Source organism: Crassostrea angulata, chromosome 5 (genome assembly GCF_025612915.1).
Source record: "Crassostrea angulata isolate pt1a10 chromosome 5, ASM2561291v2, whole genome shotgun sequence".
NCBI classification, from domain to species: domain Eukaryota; kingdom Metazoa; phylum Mollusca; class Bivalvia; order Ostreida; family Ostreidae; genus Magallana; species Magallana angulata.
In genome coordinates this window covers 6860736-6880878 of record NC_069115.1, presented here as the reverse complement: position 1 = coordinate 6880878, position 20143 = coordinate 6860736, and the positions used below count along the sequence as shown (strand labels likewise).

The window sequence follows — 20143 nt, the reverse complement described above, 5'->3', positions numbered from 1 at the left end:
GCCATAAACTCTAATTCAGTAAAGGGAAATTCCCAATATCTAAACTTTCCTATATCTTATACAGAGCTCTTAAATTGTCTTAAGGAGATTAAAATAGTATAAAAATGGCCACGGACCATTGAGCCCTCCGTCACACGCATGGACCATTTACAGGTAATCCCCATAACCACAGATGTCCTAAATGTAGGTCAATGCTGAAACATGGCCTCATGCAATCACTCCAGTGCTCTGAAGAATAATGACTTTGTCTGGATATTCATTGCATAAATAGCTTTGTAAAAGTATCAACTGCTAAAGATTTTTGATAAAATAAAAAATAATTTCTCTCTCAGATACTATGTACAACAATGCTGTAGGATTAACAAAATGCATGGTTATTGCCTTATAACATTTTTTTTCAACCCATGCCCAACGTTTGCTCACTTTTTAAGACAGTAAACATGTTTTTTACAGTGTGTTTACTGTATATATTTTTTCCGTAGATGCATAAGACATTATATCATTGAAGCAAATATGAGAAAGTAAAATGAAGATCACGCTAAGTGTTAGCCTAAAAATTGTTTATTAACAGAGATTATTTTTCATAAAAAATTATAAACATTATATATGTTACCTATTTACAATGTACTGGTCAATGGACAATAATCAGATAGCATTCAAATATTAAAATCTAGCATTGTGTATATAAATACATGATACGATGTATATCACAAAATGTATAAATTTGATAACCAACTAGTACCTGTAATCTGTTTATATCATCCACAACATAATTTAAACTGCACAGATAAAAATATTCTACAGTTTATCAATATCACTGGCAGAAGATTCAAACAAGGTCTATGCGTATCACAACCACAGAAAATAAACTCTTTTGGGTATCTAGCGTTATCTCCTTCTTTCGAATTCTTTTCTGATCCATTCAGAGTCTTGGTAAAACCTGGGGTCTCCTAGCTGTAGGGCCGTTCTCTTATAGAAGTAGTAGTACAGTACAGCACCTAGGTAAAACAAACAGTAATCGGAGTCAAATAAAACTATTGCAAACAGTAATCGGAGTCAAATAAAACTATTGTATTCTTTGTTCAGTCAGTGTGTGATGAGGTACAATCAGGGATGGGGTAATGGTAATTTGTAATGGTAATTGAGTGTAATTAATTACAAATTTTGATGTAATTGGAAGTAATGTGTAATTGGCCACATTTTCAATTACATGTAATGGTAATTTAATTAATTACTTTCAAAAAAGGCATGTAATTCCAATTACTTTTCAATTACTTTCAATTACACACTGATGGACATATAAATATTAAGCTGTCCACTACCCATTTTTCCCCCACTATGGTACATTAGGTCAAGTTCGAAGAGTAGTTAAAAAGCATTAAACTATTATTATATATATCATTATAATACTAAATATTTTTCAAAATGGATTTTTTCATTGATTCAATATTTAATGATAAGTTTCCCAAATTTAATTAAGTACATGTATTTGATGATTTGTTTGATCTATTTTTTCTTAAAAAATACTTATTTCCCTTCTTATTAGAATAAATAGTGTGTCAATTATCATTTAATTAGTTTAAAACATCATTGTTTAATTTACAAACAAAATCAGTGTTATCGAAATTATATAAACTATCAAGTCATGCTTTGTAATTGATAGCCTAAAATACACAGAGCTAAAATGCATGGCTTCAAATGGGTTTAAGTTTTCAAATGGGTTTAAGTTTTTGATGCCTAACATGTCTACAGGGTGTGTTCCCTTATTGCTAACATTTTGATAATTAGGTAGAGAACAACAGGTGTGAATTGTGTTTTGATAACAATTAAAGTCTGCCCTCTACCCGAGATTAACCTGTATATTGGCATTGTGTTTACAAAGAAAAAAAATAGTGTATAAAAATGCAAAGGAGAAAGTTTTCATATAATAGTTTTGCATGCAAGAAATACTTTAGGTGTAGGTTAAGGGATATGACTTTTAAATGTTTATTGAATATCAGGGTGTATGGGACACCTCCATATTGTGACTACCAGTACTTGCATTTTAAAATAAACAATAAAAACCAAATTTATATTTTTTCTTTCCAAAAATTGTAACTAATTATTAGAATAGTTAGCAAATTCTCAAACAGTGAAATTATTTTAATTATGAGGAAATTTTATTCATATTATAGATATACCTCCTTAAATGTTTATGTGTTGTATATAAATCATGGTTTTAGTAAATTTTGATGAAAATGTAATTTGTAATTTAATTAATTACATCTGTAAAGTAATTGTAATTTAATTAATTACATTTGAAAACTCTTGTAATGGTAATGGTAATTTAATTGAAGAATTTAAGCAAGTAATTGTAATTTAATTAATTACTTTCCATTGTAATTGACCCCATCCCTGGGTACAATGTTCTTGTGAGTGTTCAGAGAGAGAGAGAGAGAGAGAGAGAGACAGACAATGAGAGAGATGGTTCATGAACAAAAAGAAGATGGGTGAATAAGGCGTGTAAACTGCCCATATGAAGATACCGGTAGATAAGATACTATAAAATTAAAATATGAACAGATTTCTTTTTCAATTATTAAAAACAATGTATATTTACCATAACATCGATTTATAACCTTTAAATATGTTAAATATTTAGAGTCGGTTGATTTAAACTGGTGCATGCGTGTCAAAACCTCCAAATAGTGTCATTTTTAGAACTTCAATGCCTTTTCTTTTATAGAGTGGGTCTGGGCTCCATATTTTTGTCAAAGTCTATGAGGTTTAAAGAAAATCAAACCGATTTCAATCAACAACAAGAGGCCCATGGGGCCACATCGCTCACCTGAGCAACAATTGGCGTTCAAAAGATATTGTGCCATATGGTCCCTCGGTAGAATAACAAAAAATAAATATTGTCAAGTATTCGAATTTTACAATTATTTTTGCATACACGTAATCTTTGACATTGTACCTTCATGAAATACTATTTTTTACCAGAATAAGAAAATCAAACGCAAGATATAAAACTAAACATTTGGTAGGGGTACACTGTTAAGTTGTTAACTTCCAATTCCCTATATTTTCGTTCTGCCCCCCCCCCCCCCCCCCCCCCCCACACACACACTTTGTAAAGCGATCAAAATATATGAGAGCATATAGGTACATTTGTTTCATCAACTACTTACTTGTTATTGTATTTAAAAAAAATATATAATAGTTATTGTATTTTATTTAAAAAATCATTCAAGTATAGATGTGAAGAAGAAAATTGTACCTCAATGTGCTCAATTCCTCAAATTAAAACATTCAAAAATTTAATTTGTTTTCCATTATAATTAAATGACTGTTATTTACCTCGCGTACAAACCAGGATAATTTTCCGCTGTGATATTTTCTTAGGAATAGCGATAATTATTTTATCCCCATAACAGAAATGTGTCAAAACTATGGAAACTGTTTTAAAGATGTCGTTTTTATTTACTCGTGTCTGAAAAACTATCAAAATTGATGTAGATTTCACATTATTTATTGTATAATGAGGGGACCCCAGAGAGTAGGTATATACAGAATATCATTCTTTTATTTTTTTTGTACAAGTATTTAACATACTCTAATTCATATAGAATTTCTAATGTTCAACCAAAATTTCAGCGTCAATTGTAGAATTATAAGCAAGATACAGAGCTCACAGTTTCCCTAGGTTTGAGTCATATTTTGTTGACATGACTTTATTACATTCAGCTTAAGATTTTTAACTTGGTATTTCCTATTCAGCATTTAAAATGGAAAAAAAGAATGGCCTAAGATTTTCAATTCTTTTATTCACTCAAGACCAGTTCATTGGTATTTAAGGTTCAAAATCAGTTTATACAAATGTACACAAACACAGTCAAGGATCACATGTACAGTAGGAGTAATAATGACGAAAAAAGGTTAAGTTTACAATACAATAAGTTGTTAAAATTGGTTTCTGGAAGAACAGACTTTGAAAATTTTCTTAATAAATATTGACAAATTTTTTACTTTTTTAATCTTTAGTTTTTAAGATCTGTGTACAAACATAGAATTGTGAGCAAATCTCTGTATCTTAATTGCTTATAATTCGAAGCTTAACACTCAAATATGGTTAGTAAATAGAAATTGTAAACAATTAAACACAAGAAACATGCATGCACTATATAACAAATAAAGAACACAATTTATTTTTTCGAAATGAATCATATATACACATGTATATATACCTACATATTTCCTTCAGCGATATCAAACTCTATTTAAACTGAATAAACTCGAGAAAATGCCGAGCATCGATCTCAACAAAACCTATTGCATTAATCTACCATTACGCAAAAGATAATGCCGAATTACCGATAGAATGAATTGTATTTCAGTACTTTTTTGATACATCAGATTTTGCTTAATTTGCGCAGGTAAAGAGTTAACTGTTTGATCTACCGAAGTCTCTGTTTGAATTGATACGTAAAAATCACGAAATACGAGAGTTCCCAGGTTAAATTAAAAGCATAAATAATGAATACGAAACGAAAATCAGTCCTAGCTAACACCAACGTCATGTGTGAAATCTGTCAACGCATTGAAATATTTAGCCTCAATTTACTTCACAAAATCGGCACCAATATATTTTGCATGTTTCAAAAATTTCCCTTCATACACGAACTGTTGCATAAACAAGCAAATTCATCATAGTCAGATCGACCCTTTTTCGTATAATGTCATGGCTGCTTTAAACAAAGAACCTCGTTTTAGAAGTATGGAATACGAGTCTTGGTAAAATGGGTATGCAAACCCGGGCCGTGGCAAAATAAAAGCCGGGGTAGATCGGCAATCGTCAATTCCAAATACGCATTATTTTGCGGCAATATTTACAGCGAATACAAATATAACTGGTCCATCAAATATCCTGAAAATTTAATGAGATTGGCAGATTAATAACTGCCAATCTTTTGTTTTGACCAGGCCAAGTCTTGCCTACCCATTTTACCGGATGCCGAACCGAACCGAAGCTGAAACACGCCTTTCCTTTATCATTATTTTCGTAATAACTCAGATTTGAAACTGAATTAGACCTTAATTTTTGCAATTTATATTTTCCTTCCCATAAGGATAATTTATGCTAAACTACGTTGAATTTGCCTCGGTAGTTCTTGAGAAGAAGATTTTTAAAAATGCACCCCCCTTTTTCTACAGTTTCAAGGTTTTCTCCGCTTTGAATACAGATCGTACTTTTATTTCTGCAATTTATATTCGCCATCCCATAAGGATGCTTTGTGCCAAATTTGGTTGAAATTGGATAAGCAGTTTTAGAGAAGAAGTTCAAAATGTAAAAAGTTTACAGACGGACGGACAGACAGACGGACAGACGGACGACGGACAAAATGTGATCAGAATAGCTCACTTGAGCTTTCAGCTCAGGTGAGCTAAAAACGTGGAGAGATGACCCACTATACTTTAAAAATGTCATTTTGTATCCCAACAATTGAACGTTTTAGAGAAATACTACAAGTCCGTAAATTCGTGGTTGAAGTTGCACATAGCATTTAACAATGAAGATTGTTGTGACTGAAATGGCTCAGTGGTTAGAGCACCAGACATTAGGTAACATTACAGAGCTAGGGTTTTTAGGTTGTGGGTTCGATACCACCAAAACTTTATAATTTATTATTTTTTTTCTTATCATTTGTTAAAATATTCAAAACTGAATATAATTAGGCCTAAAAAAAAAAATAGGTTTGTTTCCGCTTTCAGGCTGAAAAAAATTAGGGTCGGTCGGTCGGCTTTTTTTTTTTTTTTAATCTTTTTTTTTTCCCTCTCCATCTGTTCAATTGTACATATTAAACCATTTATCTATTAAACTGGGTAAGATAAAAAAAAACAAGTATTTGTTGTCATTATTTAAATGATGTGATGAACTTTTTCCCGGGCTGGTGGGAACATTTCTCGAGCTCAACTGGCACGACATGTGCTGCCATTTGTAAATAACAAACATCTACACAACACTGATGACATCTCAATAAGTTCTATAAGCGTTTTTACGACTTAAATTTGGAGGACACAATAAATTTTTAAATCGGATAAAAACGAAATTTTAACAAAAAACGGATAAAAACGGAAATTTACGAAAAAACTCGAAAAAAAATTTTGGGTCGGCGGGTTTAAGTTAGGGTCGGTCGGGAAAGCGGAAACAAACCTATTTTTTTTTTAGGCCTTAGAAATCGTTCTTTTGTAAACTTGTAATATAACATCATATAGTATATTTGGTTGGAGAAAAAAAAATTTGAAATTGTTTTTTACGACAAAACCAATGGGCATTTGCGCTATCTTGTTCCCCCATCTTCTTTTTTAATAAGTATATATAAAGTTGCATGTATGTCAAATGTTGAACTTACCGGTTCTTTGTATTACAAACAAAGGGATAAACCCAGGTGTCTCCCAGATGTACTGGTTTGGGTCATCCCATCTTAAAGTCTGAAAATATAATAAAACCTATTATTAGAACTATGCCATATGTCATGCATCCATTTTCAGATAAGGAAGAAATTCAACCCAGAGAGTTTTACAGATAAAAAAAACCCAAAACAAAACAGGTATGACATACCATTTCCCATACATGAAGACCAACATTCAGTCCAAAGTAAATAAAGGTTATTCCTATAGCGACCTTGAATTTTTCGATGAGGATATTGACAAGGCCGGCCTGGAAGATGTAGGTGTTGAAGAAGAGCAGGAATACCACGATAACCGCAAACAAGATACATACATCCTGAATACTGAAAAACAAGGAGAACAGAAATCAGCACTCTAGTCCTTGATTATTGCTGCATAAAGAAATCTGTTTATGCATTAATTCATAAAATGTAGTTTTCATATCTTTTGTAATACATTTATTTTTAAATCTATTTTGATTTATGTTACTTTCATTTTTAAAACTGTTTTGATTTATGTTACTTTCATTTTTAAAACTGTTTTGAATTAGGTTACATCATGTGATGAGTGATGCCAATGTCAAATGTAAATCTGTAAAAAAAATTATTAACAAGCGTGTCTGATTTCTAAAGTCAATGAAGTGGTTGTATTGGTCTGGGGAAATGCTGGTTAATAAATGTAAACAACAAACTCATGCCAAAAGAGAGGAAGTTGGACAGGTTAGCACCACAGACTGAGCCTGTGTCACCTGGTCCGAAGTCAGAATAATATTTTCACACAAAGAACTACTTACACATAAAGCACTAAAAGGATGACATTCTCAAATCGGAGCATTTCAATGAATGAGTTCATGAACAGATCCACTATGAGGAGGAGGTACTGTATGAACAGTATTGGACGGTAGCGTTCAACCAACATTTTTGGTCCTCAAGGCATCAAATCTAAAAACACAATCATTTCTTTTTCAATCATCACTCAGTGTGAAATTGAAATATTATTGATATTTTTTATTTACCCACAGTATTTTTACTTTGAGTATGAAATGTCTTTAAAAACCACAGGAAGAATTACCTTTTAATAATAAACAGATAAACGCTCTAAGCTGCTTCAAAATTCAGTCTTCTTTACTCATTGATGATTAAATTTTTAATTTCAATTTACAAATCATATCTAAACACTATTGTCAAATTAAATTATTCGCTTCCTCCATGAAACACATACTGTTGACATTATCTAGTGTATACATACTACAGTTTTCATAGGGACGCATGACAAAACTTGTTTTCCATCGTATTCCAAATTTGCTCCATTTGTTTACACTGACTACATGATCTCAGGATCTTTCGAGAAAATATTATTTTTAAAGTATTGTGCCACAATGATTAGGACTTCTTAATTGCTGCTTTTCTGGCTTAATCAATATGTTATAAAGCGTGTGCAATCAAGAATTAATCCGTAGTAAACTCATCTTATTTTCGACCAAAGAATGTAAAGTCTTTGTCGTTCAGGCGTTTGATATTGGTTTGACTAATATCAGAATAAATCTCACATCGGTTTAAACTAAATTACAGAATATTCTTCTAAAAGAAAATTAAAATATCTCTCTTATGCAAGAATGTAAGAAAATATGCGTAAATAGTATCTTTCAACATTAACAGAGTTATTTTCTATGCATAATACGTTTTATAACATACTTTCAAGCGTCTACATGATAAACATGGTGGCGGGAATAATAAAACGGATGGAAAAATAAACCAAGCCACTCATTTAGACATGTAATATGTAAGGTAGGTCGTATGTTACAGTCCACTATGTGATTGGTCCAAAGTATGACACGATTTCTGATGGTGGTATACTGAATGAAAGTAGAGATGTCTCCAGTTTTGTGTATATCATTGTTTACAAATTCAGAAAATGCATTTGATAATCCAACACAGCATCTACAGTAAAACACGATTATAGCGAAGTCCATTACAGCATATGGAATCTAAATCCATTACATTGCTATAGCCAGGGATGTTTAAGAAGCATATGATTAAAAATTGAAAGATCAACAGGTCCAGCTAGTACAATCTCTTGATTTAGCTATATAGCTTTATTTAGCTATTCAAAATAGTTTGACAAAGCTATTTATGTGCAGTTTTTGAAGAAAATATTTATTGTAAGAAATGGACAAAAAATCGCAATTAACTTGCTACTCATATTTGCACCATTGGCCATAATAAACTTGACCACAATTAAAGATAGTTTTAACACTGCAGCTTTTCAACACTTATAAGCAAAAAAAATATTTCCATTGTTTGGACTTTGGGTAACTGTTTACCACTTTGTGTGCAATGAGACGTGGATAAGTATGATTTCTTCTCATTGTGATAAATTATTACCAATCAATTATCTTGTTTACCATAACTGACCTCCTTTATATTTCATTCAAGAAGTAACTGTGTGGTCATGCATCAGTTGCCCCAAAACTTTTAGTGCAAAGTCTCTTAAGGAGACGCAAATTGATGAGTATCCTTTACATGCATTGTTTACAGAACAGTTCAAAGTTGAAAACTATCACAGGACTTAAGTGCGATTTTTTATACATACTGATAAAATTACAAATTTAAGAAAAATGTAAGACAAAATAGCTAAATGAAGCTACTCTAAATAGCTTAATAAAGCTATTTAGCTTATTCAAGCTATATAGCTAAATCTGGAGATTGTACTGGACCTGATCATTGTTGAAATAAGTTTAAAAAAAATATAAATTCAGTTGGTTTTGATAATAACATTGAAAAGTTCTACAAAACAAATAATTATAAAAGATGTAAATTTTGTTGTTTTTCATCCTATGCAACTCAGTATAAATTGCCTATATTATTTGTGAATTCATTAGATCAGAGATCAGTAATATTATATCAGTCATGAGGGTCCATAATAACTCTAAAATTTTACTCCAGAGACTCCACAAAACTTTTAGTCGAGATTTTTCTATTCCCTACTTTGTTCTTAGCAAGTTTGATTTTACATTAACTAGGTCATTCCAATGAGTCCAATGCAAGAATTGGAATCACGAGCATCTTTAGCACAACATTTTTATTTCTTGCAGGTTGATTGGACATAGCTGTTAAAATGAGTGAGTTTAAAATTCACCACCATGTAAGCGAGCTTATAAACCTTCTAGGGTAAGTGTGATAAGCAACTGAGTAATAAAGTGTAATTTCTCTGGAAAATATTATGCTAGTTTAAATATTACAGTTTATTTAGGGAAATGAGTTAAATTGTTAGTTTTTGAATGTTTGTCCTTTTTTTCAACAGAAATAAATCAGCAGATGCAGGGGCCGAGGTTTATACTGATATTCTGCTGAAAAACACCACACCATATATCACTACACAGGTATAGACAATACACAACACACAGTACATCACTACACAGGTATAGAAAATACACTACACACCATACATCACTACACAGGTATAGAAAATACAACACACCATACATCACTACACAGGTATGGAAAATACACTACACACCATACATCACTACACAGGTATAGAAAATACAACACACCATAAATCACTACATAGGTATTGACAATACACAACACACCATACATCACTACACAGGTATAGACAATACAACACACCATATATCACTACACAGTATAGAAAATACAACACACCATACATCACTACACAGGTATAGAAAATACAACACACCATACATCACTACACAGGTATGGAAAATATAACACACCATATATCACTACACAGGTATAGACAATACACTACACACCATACATCACTACACAGGTATAGAAAATACACTACACACCATACATCACTACACAGGTATAAACAATACACAACACACCATACATCACTACACAGGTATAGAAAATACACTACGCACCATATATCACTACACAGGTATAGAAAATACATCACACCATATATCACTACACAGGTATGGAAAATACAACACACCATACATCACTACACAGGTATGGAAAATATAACACATCATACATCACTACACAGGTATAGAAAATGCACAACACACCATACATCACTACACAGGTATGGAAAATATAACACACTATATATCACTACAGTGTAGAAAATACACAACATGATTTAAGTGTAACTACCAACAAAGCTTAGATTGTGTTAATATTTATGATATTGGTTAAATGTTCAATAAATACACAATCATGGAATTATGTTTATATATTCCCATATTTGAGATTGTGATTACTGTAATAAACAGGTAAATGTAATTTAGGTGTCAGGTGCCTTATACGTGGCAGTATCTTACAGTATTGTACTTTTAAGGGTTTATGTGAAATCTACATGTATATTTATCCCTCAGTAGTTTGTAGTCCGCTGTAATATTTATAGGTATCAGCACATCAAGCTAAGCGGAAGATAGCAGAATCAACCAAAACACCTATTGAATTCCTGGCGAAATATGATGAGCTCAAATCCAAGAAGTAAGACTCTCAAACCTGAATACTGTAAACGTGTAATGTTTGGCTAGTACCTGAATACTGTAAACGTATAATGTTTGGCTAGTACCTGAATACTGTAAACGTATAATGTTTGGCTAGTACCTGAATACTGTAAACGTATAATGTTTGGCTAGTACCTGAATACTGTAAACGTATAATGTTTGGCTAGTACCTGAATACTGTAAACGTATAATGTTTGGCTAGTACCTGAATACTGTAAACGTATAATGTTTGGCTAGTACCTGAATACTGTAAACGTATTATGTTTGGCTAGTACCTGAATACTGTAAACGTATTATGTTTGGCTAGTACCTGAATACTGTAAACGTATTATGTTTGGCTAGTACCTGAATACTGTAAACATATTATGTTTGGCTAGTACCTGAATACTGTAAACGTATAATGTTTGGCTAGTACCTGAATACTGTAAACGTATAATGTTTGGCTAGTACCTGAATACTGTAAACGTATAATGTTTGGCTAGTACCTGAATACTGTAAACATATTATGTTTGGCTAGTACCTGAATACTGTAAACGTATTATGTTTGGCTAGTACCTGAATACTGTAAACGTATTATGTTTGGCTAGTACCTGAATACTGTAAACATATTATGTTTGGCTAGTACCTGAATACTGTAAACGTATTATGTTTGGCTAGTACCTGAATACTGTAAACGTATTATGTTTGGCTAGTACCTGAATACTGTAAACGTATTATGTTTGGCTAGTACGATATTTGGCGGAAATTTATTTTTTAACAAGTTGGCGTTGATTTGATTTAGCGTATTCCTGAATGTGACTAGTATTATACATTTATGCATGGCATTAATCGATGTACTTGATATAGCGGAAGCAGCATTTGCCAAAAGCGCTAAATAGAATACACAGCCAAATGTAGTATGTTTAGAGTATATATATTATATATCATATTATGATTCGTACCATTATGTTTATTGGTTCATTTCTATACAGTGTTTTGTGACTTTCAAACAAAAAAATTGTGTTCAACCTTAACTTTAACTTAACTTTCAATTAAGAATAGGCACACATTGATTATCTTCTCCCTGATATTACAAATAAAGTTTGAGATACATGTTTTAATTACAAGTCTGAGCTAGCCTGCATAATATAATAAACTTTCTTCCATAATTTTTGTGAGAAAGACAAATCTTCTGGTTATACATGTATTTTTTAAAACCAGGGTACTTATTTTGTTAAACAGTAAAATGAAAGATTTAGCTTCGGATAAATACAAATTGAATGAGTGAATGAATGGGGATGTATGGCTGCACACAGTAATATTGAATCGGCTAAATATACATGTATTTTCCCTAATGATGAACTGTATTTAGGCCACACCAAAATAATTTCTTGTTCCACGGACCCTGAACGCTCATATTATAATAAAACAGTACAAACAATATTACTATTAATTTTCCGCATTCCAGTAAATTTTGTACTGTTTTCTGTTCTATTTCCACCTTATTTTTTGTATTTTAAATAGTTTTAATTTATAAATCAGTGAAAAAATATAACCGTCCACACAAATTTATTTATGTACTGCCTGAAAATTTTGCCTAAAAATAATTTTATCATCAAATCGCTCACCCGCTTGTACTTTTTTTCATTGGATGTCTGATGAACAAGAAATTATATTGGTGTGGCCTTAGCATTTACTAATTTTGACTTGTTTTAACAGCAACAGGGAGCTGGACCCGTTTGTTTTCCTCCTCTCCAAACTGTGTGAGGAAGAAGAGGTGCGATATTCAGAGTATCATTGCATGTTGCATCTTATATCTAATCTCATTACATATAACTAGTATATCATATAACCAATATCATATCATTGCATGTTACATGTTATAAGTTATCTCATTACATGTAACCAGTATATCATTTTACCAATAATATCATATCATTGCATGTTACATTTTATAAGTTATCTCATTACATGTAACCAATATATCATTTTACCAATAATATATCATTGCATGTTACATATTATAAGTAATCTCATTACATGTAACCAGTATATCATTTTACCAATAATATCATATCATTGCATGGTACATATTATAAGTAATCTCATTACATGTAACCAGTGTATCATTTTACCAATAATATCATATTGCATGTTACATATTATAAGTAATCTCATTACATGTAACCAGTATACCATGTTACCAATAATATCATATCATTGCATGTTACATATCATAAGTAATCTCATTACAAGTAACTATTATATCATGTTACCAATAATATCATATCATTGCATGGTACATATTATAAGTTATCTCATTACGTGTAACTATTATATCTTGTAACCATTAATATCATATCATTACATATTACAAGTAATCTCATTACATGTAACCAGTATATCATTTTACCAATAATATCATATCATTGCATGGTACATATTATAAGTAATCTCATTACATGTAACCAGTGTATCATGTTACCAATAATATCATATCATTACATGTTACATGGTATAAGTAATCTCATTACATGTAACCAGTGTATCATTTTACCAATAATATCATATTTCATGTTACATATTATAAGTAATCTCATTACATGTAACCAGTATACCATGTTACCAATAATATCATATCATTGCATGTTACATATTATAAGTAATCTCATTACAAGTAACTATTATATCATGTTACCAATAATATCATATCATTGCATGGTACATATTATAAGTTATCTCATTACATGTAACTATTATATCTTGTAACCATTAATATCATATCATTACATATTACAAGTTATATCATTACATGTAACCAGTATATCTTGTTACCAATAATATCATATGATTGCATGTTGCATCTTATATCTAATCTCATTTCATGTAACCAGTATATCGTGTTACCAATAATATCATAACATAAGCGAGTAATATCATTACTTATAACCACAGGCATATAGCATCCAAAAAAAAATCTTGACAAGCAATTTTTGACATGGTCCCAAAAAAAGTGGGGGGCCAACTCAATGATAATTCACCTTTATGTATGTAATTTTAAGGTTCTGCGATCCTCAGCTTCAAAGTATTTTTTCATCATATAAATGTTATTCATCCTTCGAAATTCATGAATGAAATGGAAAAAAAAGAAATTCACTGATGGTATCCATACATTTTACGAAGTTATTGCAAGTTTTGCCCATGATGGATGTAATGGAATAAATATACAAGTTGAGATAAAGTAAGAGAGAAAAAAAAGATTATAGTGGTGCAATGGCGGGTCGAACCCCTTTTGGAGTGTGTAGTAAGTAGTTCTCTTTGAGATCACTGAGCTAATCAGTTCGTCGAGTCCTTGCATATACGATGCTAAATAAATTTGTCGATATAAAAGACAGATTTATGGTAGAAATAAACAAATTCCAGATAATTTAGAGTTATCAAACATATAATCATTATATCATTGCATGTAAATAATACTATCATAAAATGTAAGAATATCATTCCATGTAACCAGTTCTTATTTAATACATGTAACCTGGAATTTCCGAACATTTAGTATGAAAAATAAGTAACATTTCATGTAATATGTTACCATTCACATCATTTTATGTTATGTATGAAAAAAATTAAGAATTACCATTGCTTGTATATGTAAACCCATTACATGCAGCATAATTAAGAGTGTTTATTACATGTAAAGTGTAAGAATAATGTCATAATATTTCACAAATTACAGATCAAAATCATTAAATGTTATATGTAAAAAGTTACAGTATATTGCGAAAATTCGCAATTACTGTAACAAATAATATCACATATTATTATTTTCCACTTTTCTTGTCATCTTGAAATTTTAGGGTTTTATCATAGTATGTAAATATGTAATTCAATTTTTTTTATTTATTTGTGTAAAAAATTAATCAAACCATATTTATGTTTTTACTTTGGTATCTATTTCAGACAAAGGATTATCTGGCCAGAAATGCTAAGGACCGGGCTGATAGGTCAGGAGTGTCCTTGACCTCACACAGCAAGGTCATCTCTCAGCTTCCCGCCCCGGGGACCAAAATCACCATGCAGGATTTCACTGAGGTAAGAAATTGGTCTGTAGTCACAAAACTGTTTCACTGAAGAAAGAAAGTTTATTTTTCTGTGGTTACAAGTTCATTTTACTGAGGTAAGAAATGATCTGTAGTCTCAAGTTTATTTTATTAAAGTAAAAAATAGGTCTGTATCATATCTTTTTAGTTAATCATCTGTAATATACACATGTATGATGACATTTAAAGACACAAATAACTACAGGTATGCACTCATATCATTTTTATTTTTCTTACATAAATAAATTAACAGCTGAAAGACACATTATTTAAAGAATCCAAAGCAATGGCTGCCACCACTGCATCAGAAATTTTACGCAAAGCTCTGCAGGAGAAACCTACCAAACGGAACGGTATATATTCAACAGGCTTTGTAGTTACAGCAGTATTCACAATACATCTGTAACTCACGTCAACTTATTATGTATAATTTATTTAGTCATTAACATTACTGTATTTTATTTGATATGCTAATGCATAGAAGGATTTGATAATTTAAACAAATTTCTTTCTGAAATAATAAGTGTTTGACGAGATCTCTAATGGCATGTTTAATTAACTGATTGATTGATTAATGATTGATTGACTGATGATTGATTAATGATTGATTGATAGATTGATGGTTGGTTGATTGATTGATTGATGATTGATTGATTGATGATTGATTGATTGATGATTGATTGATGATTGATTGATTGACTGATGATTGATTGATGATTGATTGATTGACTGATGATTGATTGATGATTGATTGATAGATTGATGGTTGATTGATTGATTGATTGATTGATGATTGATTGATTGATTGATGATTGATTGATTGACTGATGATTGATTGATAGATTGATGGTTGATTGATTGACTGATTGATTGATTGCTTGATTGATTGATTGATGGTTGATTGATTGATGATTGATTGATTGATGATTGATTGATGATTGATTGATTGACTGATGATTGATTGATGATTGATTGATTGATTGATGGTTGATTGATGGTTGATTGATTGATTGATGATTGATTGATTGATTGATGATTGATTGATGATTGATTGATTGATTGATTGATTGATGATTGATTGGTTGGTTGGTTGATTGATTGATTGGTTGGTTGATTGATTGGTTGGTTGATTGATTGGTTGATTGATTGATTGATTGATTGATTGATGATTGATTGATTGATTGATGATTGATTGATGATTGCTTGATGGTTGATTGATTGATGATTGATTGGTTGGTTGGTTGATTGATTGATTGATTGATGGTTGATTGATGATTGATTGATTGATTGATTGATGATTGATTGATGGTTGATTGATGATTGATTGATTGATGATTGATTGATTGATGATTGATTGATTGATGGTTGATTGATGATTGATTGATGATTGATGATTGATTGATTGATGATTGATTGATTGATTGATGGTTGATTGATTGATGATTGATTGATGATTAATTGTTGATTGATTGATTTATTGATTGCTGGTGGAATCAATATGAACTGAAAGATGGATAAAAATGAGATCATTTTTGTGAGTGACATACAAATGAATGAAAATGCTGTGTGTGTTTTGTAATTAATGATAATGGCAAATATTTGAATGTTTGTAGCAAGTATTTGTAAAAATAGTGATTAACAAGATCTATATATAATTGCCTACAAGTTTGACAGGTACATTGTAGATAGTTTTAAAAAGGAACATGTGAATGAAGTCTAGATTTGACATGTACAGTAAACTCGATTAGTACGAACACCGATATAGCAAAATCTCTGATATAGCAAAGTTTGTGAGGCCCCCGGAAAAAATTTTAATACAGCCTAGAACAAATTTTATGGCTGTAATTAATTCGAATAAAAATTTTTGTATATAGCAAATTTAATTTGAGTCCTATAGAGATAAAAAGTAACAAATTTAAAACTGTTATAACAAATTTCATTATAGATTAAAATGTAAGCAAAACCAATTGACATTATTGTGTGAATGAATTTATTTTCACATAAACGTTTCAATATACAATCTGACTATTACAAGTTTTAAAAGAATGTATTTTCATTTTTTGCCTCAAGTAGCATCAATTGTAGTCTGGTGTAGAAAACATGTATATGGTGAATTCACTATGCTAAATATTACAAGTTATTACAAGCATTGGTCCCTAGAACTTTGCTATAACTGAATTTTATAGTACTGGTACATCTATTTAATTTTTTGTTGCAGTAAATATTCCCCCACAGCCAGACTGGTTGTTCAAAAGGCCATCCCTGACCCTGGACTTCATTGTCGGGGTAGATGAACCATCAGACCAGGTAAGGCAAAATATTTCAAGTAGATCAGCTTCATGGGACTATTCAACAGTCTGAAATATTAAATACAAAGAGCAGTATAAGACAGAACATCACATAAATTCTTTCTCATCTTGTAGAACATTGTCCCTCTAGGAAGTATGTCTGTCTCTGCCCAGGAGCACGCCATCTTGGATGACATGTTGAATTGTATGCAGGTAAGTTACCATTACAGCATAGTCTGTTATCATTGAGTTATCATTACAGCATGGTCTGTTATCATTGAGTTATCATTACAGCATGGTCAGTTATCATTTAGTTATCATTACAGCATGGTTAGTTATCATTGAGTTATCTTTACAGCATGGTCAGCTACCATTGAGTTATCATTACAGCATGGTCAGTTATCATTTAGTTATCATTACAGTATGGTCAGTTATCATTACAGCATGGTCAGCTACCATTGAGTTATCATTACAGCATGGTCAGTTATCATTGAGTTATCACTACAGCATGGTTAGTTATCATTGAGTTATCATTACAGCATGGTCAGTTATCATTTAGTTATCATTACAGTATGGTTAGTTATCATTGAGTTATCTTTACAGCATGGTCAGCTACCATTGAGTTATCATTACAGCATGGTCAGTTATCATTTAGTTATCATTACAGCATGGTCAGTTATCATTGAGTTATCATTACAGCATGGTCAGTTATCATTGAGTTATCACTACAGCATGGTTAGTTATCATTACAGCATGGTCAGTTATCATTGAGTTATCACTACAGCATGGTTAGTTATCATTGAGTTATCATTACAGCATGGTCAGTTATCATTGAGTTATCATTACAGCATGGTCAGTTATCATTGAGTTATCATTACAGCATTGTCAGCTACCATTGAGTTATCATTACAGCATGGTTAGTTATCATTGAGTTATCACTACAGCATGGTTAGTTATCATTGAGTTATCATTACAGCATGGTCAGTTATCATTTAGTTATCACTACAACATGGTCAGCTACCATTGAGTTAGCATTACAGCATGGTCAGTTATCATTGAGTTATCATTACAGCATGGTCAGTTATCATTGAGTTATCATTACAGCATGGTCAGTTATCATTAAGTTATCACTACAGCATGGTTAGTTATCATTGAGTTATCATTACAGCATGGTCAGTTATCATTTAGTTATCACTACAACATGGTCAGCTACCATTGAGTTAGCATTACAGCATGGTCAGTTATCATTGAGTTATCATTACAGCATGGTCAGTTATCATTGAGTTATCATTACAGCATAATCAGTTATCAGTCAGTTATCATTACAGCATGGTCAGTTATCAGTGAGTTATCATTACAGCATGGTTATTTATCAGTGAGTTAGGATGTATTTTGATAGCCCTGTAAAAAATCTGTTTCACTAAATGTCTGGGTTGTGTTGAAGTTTAAAATGAGGCCTTGGTAGACTAAAATGAGGCAATGTATCAGCTACCATTGAGTTATCATTACAGCATGGTTAGTTATCATTGAGTTATCACTACAGCATGGTTAGTTATCATTGAGTTATCATTACAGCATGGTTAGTTGTCAGTGAGTTATCATTACAGCATGGTTAGTTATCATTGAGTTATCACTACAGCAGGGTTAGTTATCATTGAGTTATCATTACAGCGTGGTTAGTTGTCAGTGAGTTATCATTACAGCATGGTTAGTTGTCAGTGAGTTATCATTACAGCATGGTTAGTTGTCAGTGAGTTATCATTACAGCATGGTTAGTTATCATTGAGTTATCACTACAGCATGGTTAGTTATCATTGAGTTATCATTACAGCGTGGTTAGTTGTCAGTGAGTTATCATTACAGCATGGTTAGTTATCATTGAGTTATCATTACAGCATGGTTAGTTGTCAGTGAGTTATCATTACAGCATGGTTAGTTGTCATTGAGTTATCATTACAGCATGGTTAGTTGTCAGTGAGTTATCATTACAGCATGGTTAGTTATCATTGAGTTATCATTACAGCATGGTTAGTTATCATTGAGTTATCACTACAGCATGGTTAGTTGTCAGTGAGTTATCATTACAGCATGGTTAGTTGTCAGTGAGTTATCATTACAGCATGGTTAGTTGTCATTGAGTTATCATTACAGCATGGTTAGTTATCATTGAGTTATCACTACAGCATGGTTAGTTATCATTGAGTTATCATTACAGCATGGTTATTTATCAGTGAGTTAGGATGTATTTTGATAGCCCTGTAAAAAATCTGTTTCACTAAATGTCTGGGTTGTGTTGAAGTTTAAAATGAGGCCTTGGTAGACTAAAATGAGGCAATGTGTCTGACTCAAAGGTTTTCAACCAAGAACTGATGGTTCTTTTATAGTATAGGAAAAAAAAACACTGCACCACACATTCCACACTGAAATAGTATAGGAGAAAACTGAATTATGAACAAGTGGTAATATAAGGGTTAATTTAAAACATGGTATTATTTAACTACATAGTTTTGAAAGAATTACTTTGAATTTAAAACATAGTATTATTTTAACCACATAGTTTTGAAAGAATTACTTTGATATCCCTACAGGGTATTGAGGGTAAATACATCCTGGCCCGAGCCCTGACAGAGCGCTACGCCCCTAAAGAGTTTATGCTGGACCAGAGTCTGGGTATGTACATGTACATTTATATACTGTAGTCAGGGCCATTTCTTTTGTATTTTGATGTGGGGCTGTTTTTATGCCAGTGGGCATAACATCACACTTGGCAGAACAATTGTGCCTCTCTCTTCAAGAAACATACAAGATGTATTTGCCAATGGGTAGATGTAAAATCCACAATGATATGT

The 20143-nt window shown here is 31.6% G+C and overlaps 2 protein-coding genes across 7 annotated transcripts in view; one reads left to right on the top strand and one right to left on the bottom strand.

Annotated features, from left to right (window-relative positions):
• Positions 1–539: 539 nt before the first annotated feature.
• LOC128184851 (transmembrane protein 138-like) lies at positions 540–7947 on the bottom strand. Of its 2 annotated transcripts, none has more exons than XM_052854474.1 (5): positions 7678–7947; positions 7223–7370; positions 6602–6773; positions 6393–6471; positions 540–998 (listed from the first exon to the last, which is right to left on the bottom strand). In XM_052854474.1, exons 2-5 carry the CDS (start codon positions 7345–7347, stop codon positions 889–891), a joined length of 486 nt encoding a protein of 161 aa, XP_052710434.1. In that variant the 5' UTR covers positions 7348–7370; positions 7678–7947; the 3' UTR covers positions 540–888. The 2 variants fall into 2 exon arrangements, with proteins under 2 accessions (XP_052710434.1, XP_052710435.1); XM_052854475.1 differs by lacking the exon at positions 7678–7947 and adding an exon at positions 7501–7662.
• Positions 7948–8116: 169 nt separating this feature from the next.
• LOC128184830 (gamma-tubulin complex component 2-like) overlaps positions 8117–20143 on the top strand; it is a 36760-nt gene continuing 24733 nt past the window's right edge. For 2 of the 5 annotated variants that reach the window (XM_052854442.1, XM_052854440.1), the window contains exons 1-10: positions 8117–8216; positions 9524–9599; positions 9733–9811; positions 10816–10907; positions 12626–12683; positions 14867–14998; positions 15260–15359; positions 17225–17313; positions 17430–17507; positions 19883–19964. In XM_052854442.1, the coding sequence (XP_052710402.1) occupies positions 9547–9599; positions 9733–9811; positions 10816–10907; positions 12626–12683; positions 14867–14998; positions 15260–15359; positions 17225–17313; positions 17430–17507; positions 19883–19964 (763 nt within the window). In that variant the 5' untranslated portion in view covers positions 8117–8216; positions 9524–9546. Of the gene's footprint in view, positions 8217–9523; positions 9600–9732; positions 9812–10138; positions 10382–10815; positions 10908–12625; positions 12684–14866; positions 14999–15259; positions 15360–17224; positions 17314–17429; positions 17508–19882; positions 19965–20143 lie in introns of those variants that run through there. The other 3 variants (XM_052854439.1, XM_052854438.1, XM_052854441.1) reach the window with 2 other exon arrangements.